The sequence below is a fragment of the Lasioglossum baleicum genome, chromosome 7, assembly GCF_051020765.1.
Source record: "Lasioglossum baleicum chromosome 7, iyLasBale1, whole genome shotgun sequence".
In the NCBI taxonomy this organism is placed as follows: domain Eukaryota; kingdom Metazoa; phylum Arthropoda; class Insecta; order Hymenoptera; family Halictidae; genus Lasioglossum; species Lasioglossum baleicum.
In genome coordinates this window covers 3,584,523-3,601,087 of record NC_134935.1, presented here as the reverse complement: position 1 = coordinate 3,601,087, position 16,565 = coordinate 3,584,523, and the positions used below count along the sequence as shown (strand labels likewise).

At 34.1% G+C, this 16,565-nt stretch overlaps 2 protein-coding genes across 3 annotated transcripts in view; one reads left to right on the top strand and one right to left on the bottom strand.

The window, feature by feature from the left end:
* The window catches only part of LOC143210672 (glycerol kinase 5), a 66,164-nt gene extending 55,463 nt beyond the window's left edge, over positions 1 to 10,701 (bottom strand). Inside the window, exon 1 of the mRNA XM_076427751.1 lies at positions 10,447 to 10,701. The gene's annotated coding sequence lies outside the window, so the exon portion shown is untranslated. The remainder of the gene's footprint in view (positions 1 to 10,446) is intronic.
* The window catches only part of Nachra9 (nicotinic acetylcholine receptor alpha9 subunit), a 32,186-nt gene that overhangs the window by 14,418 nt on the left and 1,203 nt on the right, over positions 1 to 16,565 (top strand). The window contains exons 1-6 of one of the 2 annotated variants that reach the window (XM_076427755.1): positions 10,332 to 10,487; positions 10,696 to 10,868; positions 10,940 to 10,984; positions 11,887 to 11,996; positions 14,436 to 14,649; positions 14,731 to 14,908. In XM_076427755.1, coding sequence (XP_076283870.1) covers positions 10,433 to 10,487; positions 10,696 to 10,868; positions 10,940 to 10,984; positions 11,887 to 11,996; positions 14,436 to 14,649; positions 14,731 to 14,908 — 775 coding nt within the window. In that variant the 5' untranslated portion in view covers positions 10,332 to 10,432. Of the gene's footprint in view, positions 1 to 10,331; positions 10,488 to 10,695; positions 10,869 to 10,939; positions 10,985 to 11,886; positions 11,997 to 14,435; positions 14,650 to 14,730; positions 14,909 to 16,565 lie in introns of those variants that run through there. The other variant, XM_076427756.1, reaches the window with a different exon arrangement.

Here is a 16,565-nt window from a genome sequence, read left to right as displayed (position 1 = left end):
AGTTTTCTTGTTATTAGGTAGACTAGAATCGGTAAAAATTAAAATTAAAAAAAGGAATTTGTAACACAAAGGGAACTTAATAAAAGGCCAGAAATTGATTTTGTGAAATTTAATAATTAGTATTCAATATTTGTAAGAATAAAGATATTAGAATTTGAAGGAAACAAAGAATTGTCGTCCAGTACCGACCATTACGTATTTAGTAGATTTTTCAGTCTAAATCATTAATAATGTTAAAAAAAGACATTTAGATGTTAGAATACGCATTTTTATTCAAATTTTATTTATACAAATAATAAAACAATTATATATTTTTATATATTATGTCATTTTTTTCGTTTAGTTTTTACATCTTTCCTTATTTCCTTTCCTTAATTGAGTTTCAGCTTTCCATTTTTCTGCTTCTTTGGCTTTTTCGTTTCTTGCAACTTTTCTTTTCTCCGCATTTATCTTTTTTTCTTCAGCCAGGTTCCTTTTTTTCTGAACTTCGTTTATAAAAACGGTCGAAGTTAGGATTTCGGATTGTTGCGTCCGTTGTCTTCTCTTTTTTGTTTGCAACTCTAATGTGTCGTTGCTAGGAGAGATTGATTTTACTATTTCCATGAACTTTGAAGTTACACCACGTAAAGAAGTTAATGAAAAATTATCGTTAATATTTAAAGTGAGCAGTGATGATGGTTTTTTCCGCTTTGGAATTTCGGACATTTTTCTGTGGGAAAAGGTAGAAGAAAGATTGAATAAACATCTTCTCTAACTTCATTTCAAATGCTAACAGATTGAACTTACAGATAAGAAAAGTTTGGCTTATACTGGTCGATGGTTGATTGGTCGGTACTGCACGACAGTTGGATGGTCGGTACTGGACGACAAACATGGGGAAACATTTTAGGTTATGGTATACATAATATACAAAGAAAATTCCAAAACAGGGCCCGTTAATTATACTTAATAGACTAGGTATAATATACATAATTCAACAAAGTCATTTACTTACCTGAGAAACAAATTATCAGATCTAGAAAATAACTCTTAACACTCGAAATATCAACGCTCACGCTAAATGTGTCAGAACTGCGAAAAAAATCGAATGAACAATGTAGCAACGAAACATATTACCCACAATAGTTATATTCATTTGTTTTCTTAAAGGAAGTGTAGCCATTTGACCTGGAAAAGTCATAAACTAATTTTGGTTGGTACAGTACGGCGGTCGGTACTGCACGACTCTCCCCTATCCTTATTCGCAATTACTTTCTAAAATATTATTAACATAAACATTCCCGACTAATAAGATACGTAATCTTCGAGAACACAATGGCTTTCAGATTCTTGTAATTATTGGAAGTATGGAGAAACTTGAAAATGTCGGGAACCACAGATATTTTCGGGATTCCGAAAGACTCGGGATTCCGTCCCGATCCCGCGAGAGATTCCCGTGCCGACCGGGACCTCGCACACCCCTAATATTTACGCATTAAAATATACGTAGCTATACAAAAAATATACATTTTCTTTTCCCTTCTACGACATTTTTGTGCATGAGGCCGTTTTTATCACCGTAACTGTAAAGAAATTGGTACGGCGAGAGGTTAACACGAAAATTAAACGTTTCTTCCGACCTAGTATATTTCTATTCTCTTTAATTGGTGGATATTTTGAAATTGAGGTGGATATGAAATTGATATACAGTCAAACCTGTTTTTATGCGATTTGTTTTGTGCGATTTTTTTGTGTGATATATGTATGAATATCAGATCAGATCAGCAGGATATCTCAAAAGACGTTGTCGTTATCAAAAAAGTGTCCGTACAAAAGTTGTTTGGTATGACGGGCTACATTACGCAGTATTAATTTTTTTCTTGTGGGTGGAGTGGTAGAGGACATTCCAAGGTCACATTGACTTTTTTAAATAGAACGTCATATTTTTGATACCATAGATCGATAGAGTATCAAATTCTGAGTATAAAAGTGTTGACCTTCATATGTCCTATACCTAATAGTTAACGAGGTATTATCGAACAATTTTCTTTCTAGTTTGGATAATATCTCGTTAACAATTACGTTTAGGACATATGAAGGTCAACACTTTTATACTCAGAATATGATACTCTTTCGATCATTGGTACAGAAAATAGGACATTCCATTTTAAAAAATCAAGGTGATCTTGAAATGTCCTCCACCACTCCACCAACAAGAAAACAATTAATACTACTGTCCAGTGAAAGAGTGTAAGCTAATGGGACGGTAACGGAGCTAGAGGGACGCAAAGAACACCTGAGTGGTCAGACTAGAACGTAGACAGAATTGGGCAGCAATTAATTACACGAGTAATTACATCTTCAAGTACATGTGCAAAAGTGTACTATAATTACAATTAGAAAACGGTTAAATGGTCCAAAACATAAAAATTAGTGGTTTAAAAGAACAATTACACTGAAGTAATTGTTAGACTCAATTACAATTACTGTAATCGTGTTAAGTAATTGCAATTACTCCTTTCACAATTACATGTAATTGTAATAATTTATTTCTGCAATTTCCAAGTAATTTTAATGCAATTACAAGTAATTGTAATGGGTAGTTGCAATTACTTAACGCTAAAATGGCACTAAAAAAAGGTAATTAGATACTACTTACTTAATGGAAATGTCTAAAAAGAACAAACAAGAAGCATATGTTAGGAAATATTTATTATTTATTAAATTACAACTCTTAAGAAATAGGTTCACTTGTCACTTACATTGACAATGTAGTTTTCACTAGGAAATATCAAATCATTAAGGGAAGAAATGACATTCGGTTTGGTTTCTATTTCTTGCAATCGATGCAGACAATTTTTATCCGCAGTCTACTAATGTAAGTCTCCTTGGTATTTTTTATCAGCGGACAATGTTCTTTTTTATCGGTAAAATTATATATACACGAGCGCAGGAAGTGCCATTATTTGTATTTTATCTGAAGGAAAAAATTTTAAATGTTACTAGAATATGTATGGATATACTCTACTCTGTGTGTGAATATGTATGTGATATTTTCACTGCTGAAAGTGTAACAATTTTGTTTTTCATAGAACGTCCCGCAAAACACTAACACCACCTGATATTCGATGCTAGTAATTTTGTTTTCGGGTAGAAAAAAGGTACCAGTTACCGGATATTAACTGACGACTTGGAAGTTTTTAATTTAATTTAGAAAAAGCTATTTATAGGGCTACACATGTATACAGTCAGTCCCATAAGTATTCGTACGCCATTTAAAACTGAATAACTTCTTTATAATCGTACCAAATGACCTGATTTTTCGTAATCAATTAGAAGAATTGGTTTACGAAATGTTTTGCAAAAAAAATTTTCCAAAAATTGTAGTTTACAAGGTTGCATGCAAAAATGAAAAAGGCATTTTTTAAAACTTTTTTAGTCGGGCCCTTAATGTGAAATTCTGTTTGTTAACTTTTTATCCTGTGTTGTTCTTTATCCCAATTTCATTAAAAACGAGGCTATTTATGAAATTCATTTGTCGGGGTCTAAGGAGACCCCACCTTACTGTATTTAAGTGTTATTAGACTTATCTTGCGAGGGTTAAAAATGTTGTCGTCTTTTTAAGAGTGTCCGAATATTAGTATGTACATAGGAGCAGAGTTGGGCAAAAATTTAATCAACAATTGACGAATAAATTTCTACTTCAATCGTTAATCGCAATTAACAATTAATTTCCTAGTTTAGTCGTTAAAAAATTGCGGTTAACGATTACATACTTATTACATAATCGTTAAAAAATTGCGGTTAACGATTAAATACTTATTACATAATCGTTAAAAAATTGCGGTTAACGATTAAATACTTATTAGAAATTAGTGTATGTTATTGGCATGCAGGTTCGATCCAAAATTAAGACAAAGCAATTTTGCAATTTAAAAAATTTTTCTCGACGTTTCGATCAAAGTATGGATCATCTTCAAGAGAAAATTTGCGTTTGCTATGTGTAAATTGTTTATAAGTATATAAATTTGCAACTGAATCCCATGCTGGCACGAGTTAAACATAAATACTTATTAATCGTTAATTGGGAATAACGGTAAAATTTCTACTTTTAACGATTATATTCCTTCCAATTGTAATCGTCAATCGGATAATTGATTAATGATTAACTACTAAAATTTCGAAATGAAATACGGAATCAAAAGTATATGAATACTGAAAGTATAAGAATTGATGATTTCAGCGCCAGGTTCGATCAGTTGTAACACTACAGCAATTGTGCAATTATTTAACCATGTCTACATGTGAATCACCTACGTTGTGGTTAGCACATGGTGCTCAGTTACATATCTGCAATCTGCACCCATAGTTGATGTATGGTCTCTATACAAATTACAGTTTATTCTTAATGTTTTTTCCACTCTCTTTTTCGCAGCAAGTAAGTGCATCAAATTTATTTGATCCTGTGATTTACACGGCTGTGGTATAAAATTATCCTGCAAAATTTAATTTTTTCTTACGAAAATTTTCAGACGCAATAAATGTTTCTTAATGAAAATGATCCACATTGGGATCGAAACGTCGAGATACATGGTTAAATAATTGCACAATTGCTGTAGTCTTACAACTGATCGAACCTGGCGCCGAAATCATCAATTCTTATACAATCAATTACGATCGAGAAACATTCTTCACCTTTAATACTGAAAATAATGTAAACTGAGGAGTTTAGGTGTATTGTCATTTGGTCTATAATACAAACTCCGTTTACGTGCTTTCATGTTTTTTTTCTCTCGATGATTTCTTTTTTTAATCAACGATTGACGATTAACTTCATCAATCGATTGAATCAATTGTCGATTTTTCAATAATTACCTTTTTTAATCGTACACATTAATCAATCAATTTCGACAAAAATTCTAATCGATTAATGCCCAACTCTGAGTGGTTGTCACTGTGTATACGAAGGGGAAACATCAATTTTATTTTTAAGAAAAAATAAATAAATATTTTGTGTGCGATAATAACTGGTTGGGGCACGGTAACTGGTATATCTTTACCCTGGTGTGTAATCGAAACCCGTGAAACGGAACTTGGTTATTGCAATTCACGCGAATTCATAAGCACATGTTGAACTTGATCCCATCCTTAATAATTAACTTGTCCATCTCACTCCCGCCAATAGCGTGTTACGAAACAGGAATGGGGTGGACAGCTAATGAAGGACTCTTTCGAAAGAGACAATATAAATCATTTTGATTGTGTCGGATGTTTTCGTATTAAATTGCGTTTTACCAAGAAACGAAGGTCATGTTTTGCAAAAAGAGCTTCCGAGAATATTTCCAGAAAATTTGAATAAAAACATCAATTTTAAAGCGTGATAGCCATTGTCCTGATCGGTGCTAATGATACCTGGAATATATACAGGATGTCCCAAAATTCCTGCACATCCCGGAAGTGGGAGGTTCCTGAGACCATTCGAAGCGACATTTACCTTTGCAAAATTGGCTGCGGTTTTGTTTAGGAGTTATTAACGAAAAACACAGTGGGCCAGAAACCGATCTTTTTGAACAAAAATCTGCCGACAACTCAGTTTTTCATCGATTCGATTGGAATTTTTTTTTAAATGTTCGTGAAGGACTATACTTTCATGACGTGCTGCGCGAAAATCGTTAACTGTCACAATTAAGAATCCTTATCTACAAAGCCCAATAACTCCGATACTTCATCCGTCCATACCATAAATTTGCATGTCCCAGCTGAGTTGCCGACACTTCTTAACCCTAAACCCTAAACCGCAAAATTTTAAATTATAAATCTGGCCCTGAGAATTACCAATTGAATAGAATTACATTCGGCACTTATGAGACTTACCATTAATTTATTGATCCAACAGCAGCGTTTTCGCTTCTTGAGAAAGAACTTCCTTGTGCTTACCATCCTTTATTCTTAGAGAGCTTATAAGTGGATCGGATGATAATAACATATGCCGTATAATATCTATATTTGTTTTTTTGCGGTAACACATTCGGGAGTTTTCAGCTCGTGATTTCCCGAAGACTTTATTATTTGCCTCTTGTGGCTCTTCTGAATACAAACCAATTGGCAGTTCAAATGTAGCAAGTACTTCACTTCCATGTTGCAGTACCTTATGAACTGATGGAGGTAGTTTATACCATGGATAAATTTTAATGCACAATTTAGCCGTCGCCGAACAATATTCTTTGAATTTCACAGAATCAGCTTTCTTGTCGCATGTAATTACCTAAAGAATGTTATGCAATCTTGTGATAATAACCGCGTTTAACCCAGTCACTGCAGCAACTGGTTCGGCTTTTCTAAATAAAGTTCGGGCCACGTTCCTAGTATTTGATGTACCAGCTCCCTGTTTGACAACATCAACTGTGATCGATAGCTCTTTCAAAGAATTTTGCACTTTAACTTAACGATTTTCGCGCAGCACGTCATGAAAGTATAGTCCTTCACGAACATTTTAAAAGAAATTCCAATTGAATCGATGAAAAACTGAGTTGTCGACAGATTTTTGTCCAAAAAGATCGGTTTAGGTCTAGGTCGCGCTCTGATTGGTCCGTGTTTTTCGTTAATAACTCCTAAACAAAACCACGACCATTTTTGCAAAGGAGAATGTCGCTTCAAATGGTCTCAGGAACCTCCCATTTCCGGGATGTGCAGGAATTTTGGGACACTGTATACAGTGACTCGGATAATAATACCATTGACACTCAAATGTAACCGCTTGTATATCATTTCGAAATTGAACTTCCGCAATCGTCTAATATTTTCTTTGAATCATTATAACACTAAAAAATTCTTCCATCCGTATTTTATGCAAGAACCACAATACACCTGCAAGCAAAAGTCCTCATTCAACCGAATAAATCGGCACAACGGCTGTCGCTTAACTTTCAAGGTCCTTTTTTACAGTCACTTATTTACTTTGCAAATGACCTGCATAAAGAAGTACTACATACACATATAACTTGTTTGAGTAAAATAAATTTTTAAAAAATACCACGTTTTTAAAACGGACTGAAAAGTATAAAAGAATTTTTCCTAGTCCCATACAGGTTCCTAACCCCATACAGATAGTCATACAAATTTGTGATTGGGAATTTTTAATAGCTATGAAAATACTTGTAAGATTTAAAACGAAAAACGTGGTAAAAAAGTTGAGTGAAAAAGTTTCTACTAGGCGGAACTGGAAATATTTCGCTTAGATTGCGAATTTGATGCATACGACAAAAATGGATAGGTCAAGTACAAAACTACAAAGACGTTCAAATAACTTAACTAGACCTGGGTAAAATTGTATTTTAAATATAGTAAATAGTAAATAATTTTATTTATTTTTTTTAAAGAATGTATACTTTAATAATAAAATATTTTATTTGATGCAGTAATTTTTGAAAACAGTATTTTATTTTAAGAATATTGAACATATTTGTACGTTGTCTTTATTTTCTCAATTTCAATATTAAATATTATTATTGGAAATAAGGGTTCGCATTCAATACGTTTATGAGTATGAATAGTTTCCTAATGATAAGATACACTGTATAAATGTCTTTACCAACAAACAAAGAATTTAAAAAAAAAATAAATGTTGTATGCGATTCATTCCATATATTTTGAACAAACTAGAAGGTGATAATGTCTTTTTCGGTGATAATATTTCCTTGGATTTTGGGAATATCGCAGATGGTACATGTACCATAAAATATTGCAAAACTTTGAGACTTCATTTACTCTCAAGTTTGAAATCTCGATTTCGTGATGTGTTCGATTTTTCTGAACACGCAGGCGACTATACATATGTACATATACATATGTAGGTGCCACTGTTAGCTAGCCACCCAAAATGAAAGTTACGATGGATTCGGAAAAACTTAAATGAAGAAAAACGCAGTTTTATTAATGAAACCGAATTAAATGTTTTGAAACAAATAGGAAATCCAGATTCAATGTCACGGTCTCGATTACTTCCATTTTCACAAAACAGAGAAGTAAACTTTTTTCCTTCATGGAAAAAGAAACAAATTCTTTTTCCACGAAGACAAAAGTTCTTTGCCCCAGTTGAAAGACTTTTTAACACCCTAACAGATTGTTGTATGCGAATAGCCGCAGTCAAAGAAAAAATAAAACGAAAATGTGGCAAATAATATGTATAGTCTCTTATATTAAAAGTACCACTTTCTTGTTTTGATTAATGCTAAGCTAAGAAATATTAAACCATCCATAAGTAAAATATTTTATTTCGTGTTTCAGATTGTTAATCCCTTGCCCTACCCTACAATATCGTGCCAGACTCGCGATGAAGATTCAGAACAGAGCCTAATAAATATATACGCATGTTATTAATCTTCTTTAAAATAAAATTACTTTGGGTTTTGTTAATCTGCAGCTATTGGAGAATATATAGGCATACAATAGATATTTTTCTCCTGTTTTAGGAAATTACGATCTACAAAAAAGTTCCGAAACCGTAAAATAAATTGTACGGCAAGGGGTTAAAATAGAAATATTTTATTTTGTGGTTCAGATTGTGTTAAAATAGAAATAATGTATTTTCGAAATTGTATACCTCGTTTTCAATACTATTTTCTTGAAGCACGATAAAATCTAAAATATTAAATAGCGTTTGAAAGATTTATTTCGTCAAATCATTATGTATTTGACACGTTTGCACGTCACCTAGTAAACTAATTCTTCTAGCTTGGCTGAAAAACTGAAGTGATTTGGTCCATTCATACAAAATGTGATTCTGATTTAAAGTGTGTGCCTTTAAATAAATTATGTAAATTATTGTACATCTTATTTAACCCTCTGACGACTATGCCTGAGTCTATTTTGACCGGGAACATCCAAATTGTCATTTAAGTACTCCATTCGTAGCAATTAAATTAATTGAATAGCTGTTTCTTTGAAGATATCGGAAAGACTAATGTGCCTACACGAGATATCATCAAAAGTAAATTTTTAAAAGTTATTAATTAGAGCTGTGAACGGTCCTGAGCATTGCCAATTGTACAAAAAATCGTCCGTTGTCCGAGGCTTAAAATACAATTTTCTCGAAGCACAATAAAATCTAAAATATTAAATAGCGTTTGAAATAATCTCTCTGAACTTTAACCCTGAACGTACCGAGCTATAAAAGTAACAAGCACATGTTGCCTTACGAAAAATGACAAGATTTAATTTATTTAGACTTTGCGAGGTTGTTATTGTAATATGTGCTCTAATAAAGATATTTGTTAAATCGCTTCTTATGGAAGCATCATCTTAATTTCAATAATTGTGAAATAAAAAACTTAGAACCAATTTATTTAATTTAATGATGCTTTCGGCGCTACCGTTTCGATTACTTAGTAAATCTAGCAATTTTGCAAAAAACTTTTCTTCTTTCCTAACCTTTCGGTTCAGTTTTGAACCTTTTTCAACGGAAGAATTTGCGTCTACAAGTCAAAACCTTCGTCGTGTGCGAGTGTTTCGCCATCCATGATAAAATAATCCCAATTATCGATCGTAAATTTTAAATATTTAATTTAATGATGCTATCGGCGCTACCGTTTCGATCACTTAGTAAATCTAGCAATTTTGCAAGAAACTTTTCTTCTTTCCTAACGTTTCGGTTCAGTTTTGCAAAATTGCTAGATTTACTAAGTGATCAAAACGGTAGCGCCGAAAGCATCTCTCTCTCTCTCATTCAATTAAATATTTGACATTTACGATCGATCATTGGGATTATTTTTTCATGGATGGCGAAACACTCATACACAACGAAGGTTTTTATATGTATTGTCTTGTAGACGAAAATTCTTCCTTTGAAAAAGATTCAAAACTAAACCGAAACGTTAGGAAAGAAGAAAAGTTTTTTGAAAAATTTCTAGATTTACTGAGTGATCGAAACGGTAGAGCCGAAAGCATCTCTTTCTCATTAAATTAAATATTTAACATTTACGATCGATCATTGGGATTATTTTAGAACCAATTATTCGACCGGTCAGGATCGTGATAGGTTTAGCGTTAAGGATATCGTTGATATAATTTTCGATAGTTGGAAGGAGAGAATACATTTTCGTTTATCTTCGGTGTCTGACAATCGATTTATAGAATTTTCCAGAAAGATCCGCGGTCGTAAAACACATATCGGGGTCGTTGATTTTCCGATCTCCGAATCGACAGGGGTTTTCGTGAGCGATAGCCGCGACGCATAAAAACTTGATAAGTATCTATATTGCCGAGCTATTTATACATGACCAGCTGACTCATTATTATTATTCTATCTGAAAATACTTAAAAAGCGTTGAACCACCCTGGGGGCGTCTCGCGTATCTGCGGCTTCGGATTTCATGGGGCGTCTGATAATCGTTTCGCCGCGAACCGAGGAATCGTTCAGTCGACTGGCGGCTGTACGCTCATTTCCACCATCGATATGAGAATACTAACTGTGCTCTGGTTCCTCACTGTCCTCCGATCGTGTCGTTCGGGTAAAGTGTCGCCAAGTGTTCAATGTGATCGTCTCTTTCACTCGGGAACCACATAATCCCCATGGATCTGAACCGTTGCCCCGTCGGGAACCATGGAATCCGCTTCTACGATCCATTCTCGTTACGGTCGCCGCGTTCCCGTTCACAAAACCGAAGATAGACCGAGATTTTTTTCTCTCGTGATTAAAACTCAACTTTGTCCGTACAGATACCTTTCCGGAGATCAAGCGTTCGGTATGCAAAAGCCTCGCGCATCCTCCGCCATTGATGCAGCTGAAGTCGCAACTACTCTGCGGTTATGACAACACTGTGCGGCCAGTTCTCTCTCACAAAGATGTGAACAACGTGACCATCAAACTGATACCGAAAATCCTCGAATTCGTAAGTCTTTTCTATAAAACCTCGACACGACCGTCACTCTAGCCCGCTACAATACCGCGATTCTTCTTCAGGATGAAATGAACAGCAAGATGGTTCTGCACAGCTGGATGACTCTCGTAAGTAACACGTTCCCTCCTCACCGATGCCCCTTCGCGCACGAATTGAATGGAACGCGGCCGAAGATACCGCTCTGAATTTTTCGCTTGTCGTTTGCTTAGAGTAAGCTTCATTTAAATATAAATTCGAAATGGATGCGTTCCTGGGATGATGAGAATATTTCCCGTTAATGTTAAACAATATTTTTACCTCGACCTTTTCCTTGATTGTGTTACGTCGCTTCTTCAACTGCTATGGTTATTAAGCGATCTGTACGATGGTCTTCATACGCCAAGGGGTTAAGACAGTGTTCCACTATTATTTGTTTTGAACTAAACGATTTTTAGCGTTATTTTAACCCCTTGCTCTACAATATCGTGTCTGACTCGTGTTAAAGATTCTGACCAGAGTCTAATAAATATTAATTTCCTTTAAACACGGAAATAAAATTCTACTTTGGTTTTGTTAATGCACAGCTATTGGGAAAATGCGATTGGGAAAATATAACAATACATATAAATTTTCTCCTTTTTCAAGAAATTACGAACTACAAAAATGTTCTAACCACTAAAACATAATTTTTATCGTTATTTATAGTATTTTTTTTTTTATTTTAGCTTCCCTAACTTTAATTCTTGTTTTAAACTCATTAGCAATAACCGTACCACGACCGGTTTCATAGTTTTGAAATAACAACGCTTTCGCGCACGAATTGAATGGAACGCGGACGTTCTGAATTCTTCGCTTGTCGTTCGCTTGATTTAAAAATAAATTCAAGACAGATACTTTCCTGGGATGATGAGAATATTTCTCGTTAATGTTAAACAATATTTTTACTTCGACCTGTTCGATGGACTTTGTACGTCAAGGGGTTAAGGCACCTGTTCGAATCCGTTCGATCGAGCTTGAACATTTTCCATAGATCTGGACCGACTCGTTTCTCACCTGGAAGCCCAGCGACTACGACGGGATCAACTTTATACACGTGAAAAGCGACGCAATATGGATGCCCGACTTTTCCGTTTACAACTCGTAAGCATTCCACAGCACAGTGGGCCGCTTTTTGTGGGCAAAAGTCAATTTTTCAAGTTTAACGTATTCAAACGATTTTTACCTAGAAAGTGACAACCCTTTAACACCAGATCTACCAAGGGGGGTCAAAATGACTTGCTCCTGATTTGTTTTTAAAAAAATATTAAAATTATAAAGACGATTTTCTGAGAAATTGCTTTAGTGAACTTCTCGATTGAAGTACATATTTAAACAATACGATACGATATCTAAATAAATGCGATTTTCTCGTTATAATAAGGCAAAGTATGAAAGTATGAAGGTATCAAAGTATGTCACAATTGCATTTAGTGCTCGGTAGTTCTAGTGTTAAAACTCCCAAATCCAAAATATTGTTCATTTCAGATGATTGAAATAAAAATTGTTTGCATACATATATTGCAAGATACAGCAGCCAAATAGAAACTTCTTACTTTTATTTAATTATCTTATTAACCCCTTGCCGTATCATTTTCTTTGCAGTTACAGCGATTAAAACGTCTTCATTCCCAAAAATGTCGTAGAAGAGAAAAGAAAATTTATTTTAATGTTTAAATATCGATTACAAACGAATCAAATTTGATTTCATTTAAAAAGAAAGGCGTAACACTCATATTTATTAGGCTTTGTTTAAAATCTTCGTAACGATCGTGACTCGTTAAAATACGGCAAGGGGTTAAGCTGAAACTAAAATACACACACTGATGTCCTTAAAACTTTTTAATATGTCCACTGCTTTATATTGTGCGTACCCATTTTTGTCATAAATGCATAAAATTCGCAGTCTAGCGATGAGATACAGCATTCTAAAGACATAAATCATTAAATTCAAAGCAAAATTGAACGTGTTCCATACCAATTTAGAATATTAGAAAACGGATTTTAATGGAGGTTTTATATGCGTTAGGAGGTGCACTTCAAGGATATATGTAGCATTTTTTAATCCATATACAAATATCGCAAACTTTTTAACAATTTAAACTTTTTTAAAGGTTTTAAAAAAATTCTTACGTATATGTTTAATACGAGGTTTGGTTTATATGAAAATTTAGTCATTCTCACTAAAGCTACCATTTTACAATGATTGAAATTAGGAAGTTGTTTACATGGGAATTGACATGTTCGATAAATTTCTTTATCAAACCACATATCGGGATAAAAATTGCACAAAATCTAAATAAATAGAGCCTTGTCATTTTTAGCTAAAACATTTTAATCTGCGCTAATTTTATACTGCGCTAGTAAAGCAAGTAGCGAAGAGAATTCCGATACAGACGAAGATAAAGAGGAAGACACAATTTCCGATGTTTACTCACTCTTACAATTGGACAACATAGAACTAGAATCAGACTATTCTGTATAATATTATTTCTTGTGATATTTTAGATATATTAGGTATACTAAATGCATTTTTATTCAATATGAACGTGCTTTTCATTTTGGCCTTGAAAAGCGTGTTTTCTAATCATTAAGAGCAAATATTTTTAATGATCTGACAAGAAAATGTTTCCAACAAAAGTTGATCAATATTCACTTAAAAATTTAAAGAAAAATTTCTTTTTCATAAAAAACCTTCAGGTCACCCCAATTTTTTAAATGTTAACATATTTTTACTTTATAATATTCTAACTGGTATCGGTATGAATTCAACGACCTATAATAATTAGACTGCGGATGTTTATGCAATTTGCAATTTTTGTCGACGAATTTTAAGAAACTCGAATCAAATAAGATCTCATTTTCTGTGGTAGTAGCCTTTTTGTTATCACCACGCTTATATTAACTTGCCGTGTTGTTGTTGTATGCGTCAAATCTTGTAATCGAATTTTAAACCTCTTCCCATAGTCCAATCTTGCTGAAATTTTGTATACACACTTGCTTCCGATGACAATAAAAGTAGAAAATAAAATATTTAAAAGAACTTTGTAAAAACCGCGCTTATATTAAAATGCACTAAAAAGGGGAAAATAATTTTTTTCGTGGTTCTCCATAAAATACCGAATCCGGTCAAATGATTAATAGTATTAATAAAAATTCCTTCTAATGGCTTAAAATTTTGGGGAAAAATATTATTAATCGTTTAACTGGATTCGGTATTTTATGGAGAATCAGGAAAAAAATTATTTTCTCCTTTTTAGTGGATTTTAATATAAGCGTGTTTTTGAAAAAGCTTTTTATATATTTTTTTGATCTGAAGTAAATTAAAATCGCATCAAACTCCGTCGTATTTTATATCCTAGTATTTTTTGAAAATTTTCAAAAGCCGTAATTGCATACAGATCCGCAGTCTAATAATAACGTAACCTTGAAATAACGTTACAATAACTTTAGCCACAAAAAGCGAGCACCTGGGCGCACCGTGCAGAGCTATCGGAAGATCATAATTATTCGCCACTCGAACGTTCTTTTTCTGACAAACAGGGGCGACATGGACGCCGATCAGAACAGCATACCTCTGACGACGTGCTTGGTCTTCAGCACGGGATCGGTCAGCTGTGTGCCATCGTTGAAGCACGTCGCAAAATGTGCAACGGACTTCTCGAAGTGGCCCTACGACAAACACCTGTGCCGAATTAACTTCGGCTCTTGGGCGCACGCCGGAGAAGAGGTGGACTTTCATCTGGATCAAAAGGGGGTAATTTCACATTCAATCGAGACGCGCTACGATTTTCGCGCTTCGAGACGTTGATATTTATTTTTGAATGCGACTCTCCAGTTCCAAATGTCAGGGTTCACGAACAACAACGAGTGGGACTTCAAGGTGGTGGACGCGTACAAGGTCCTGAAGAAGTACAAATGCTGCCCGAACGACACCTACCCCATGATCGTGTACGAATTCGCTATAACTCGGCATCACGGGATCATGCAAACCACCTACGTCACTCCAGCCGTAGGTACGAGAACCCGGAAACTGTTTTCCTTTTCAATGACCATTTCATCTTTCGACGAACTCTCATTTTTCCGGAGCTCGGAAAGATCTTGCTAGTCTGTTAACAAATTATTGAAACAATTATTGCTAGTCTGCTAACAAATTATTCTTCAGATTACTGAACCCATTTTTCTCAGCGGACTGAATCGTATACCTATGTATATCGGAAACCTATTACACAGTATGATTCTCGCTAACTGTTCTATGTATATCAGAAGGAACGCAGAAATCGTCTTTTAAAAACAATTATAGAAGAAAAAATTGCATGACTTTCCAAGGGCTTATTGTTGCCTCGAAAATTGCCATTGTTGTTAAATAATTTTTTAAGTGAAACTTCTTTGCTGAGGGGGCTACAATTATCTAGCGTTACGGAAGTGACGAAAAGAACTGAAGAATAAAGTATCAGTATTGTTTTGTTTATTTGTACACCCGTCAAGTATCCTACTTCATCGAAAGTCAAGAGATTTTACAGCACGCTTTGTGCGTTCTTAACCCTTTGAACTCGGAGCTATTTTAACTCGAAAATTAAACATTTCTTCCTAGCTAGAATATTTCCATTTCCCATGATTTTTGAAATTTTATGGATACAAAATTGGTATAATATACCTCGTACAATACCTTAATGTTTAGTAATTGATTAGTAGACAGCGGATCTTTATGCAAAACAAAAATTTTGAAGAGAAACTTCTTTGTTGAGGGGGCTACAATTTTCTAGCGTTACGGAAGTGACGAAATTTCGCGAATAACCTCGAATAGTTTGACAAGTAACATTTTCATAATTAATTTACTAACTTTAAAGACTTCATTGGTGAACTTTTAAGATTGTAGAATGTAAAACGAAGCCTTGGCTACATTCCTATTTCAGTTTTATGCAGGTTTGATGCTTAAATTGTTAGTTATTAACAAATTTTGGAGAAGTGGTACGTTATGTATGTCTGTCCTTGTCGCATAGTTCGATCCGATACCGATTCTTCGACAGCTTTTGCACTCCAAATTCACCTTTTTGCAAGTCAAATACACTCTTTTGCAAATCAATTTCTCCTTTTTGTAAATCAATTTTATCCTTTGGAAATGAATTTCTCCTTTTTGTAAATCAATTTTATCCTTTTGCAAATCAATTTCACCCTTTTGCAAATCAATTTCATCCTTTCACAAATCAATTTCACCCTCTTGCGAATCAATTTCACCCCTTTTCAAGTCAAATACACCCTTTTCATAGCATTTCCCATACGCTCTCCTTTGCGTCGCAAATTTTGATCGTTCATTATTTTTTCTATGATTTTCTATGATTCTATCATTGAAACAATTGGCTTGTGATAGCTAAAATATGATATAAATATTCTTGATTCAATTTTGTCTAAATGTCTTGCAAATACTGCATCGAGAGTAGTTCCTGATCTTGTTGTCGCTTCATTAGGATTATTTACCATTTCCAATCCTAATTTACTTCTAAACATTACTAGACTGCAAGAAGTTTTACTTCTGCAGCTCGTGGTTTTCCACGCGTATACATATTTTTTTCCAAGAAATACTGAACTGTGAGTCGTAAATGTTCCAAATCTACTGGTCGCCAGTAAGTAACGCGTTGAATGAATACCAAGGGTTCGTTATTGTCGCAAATA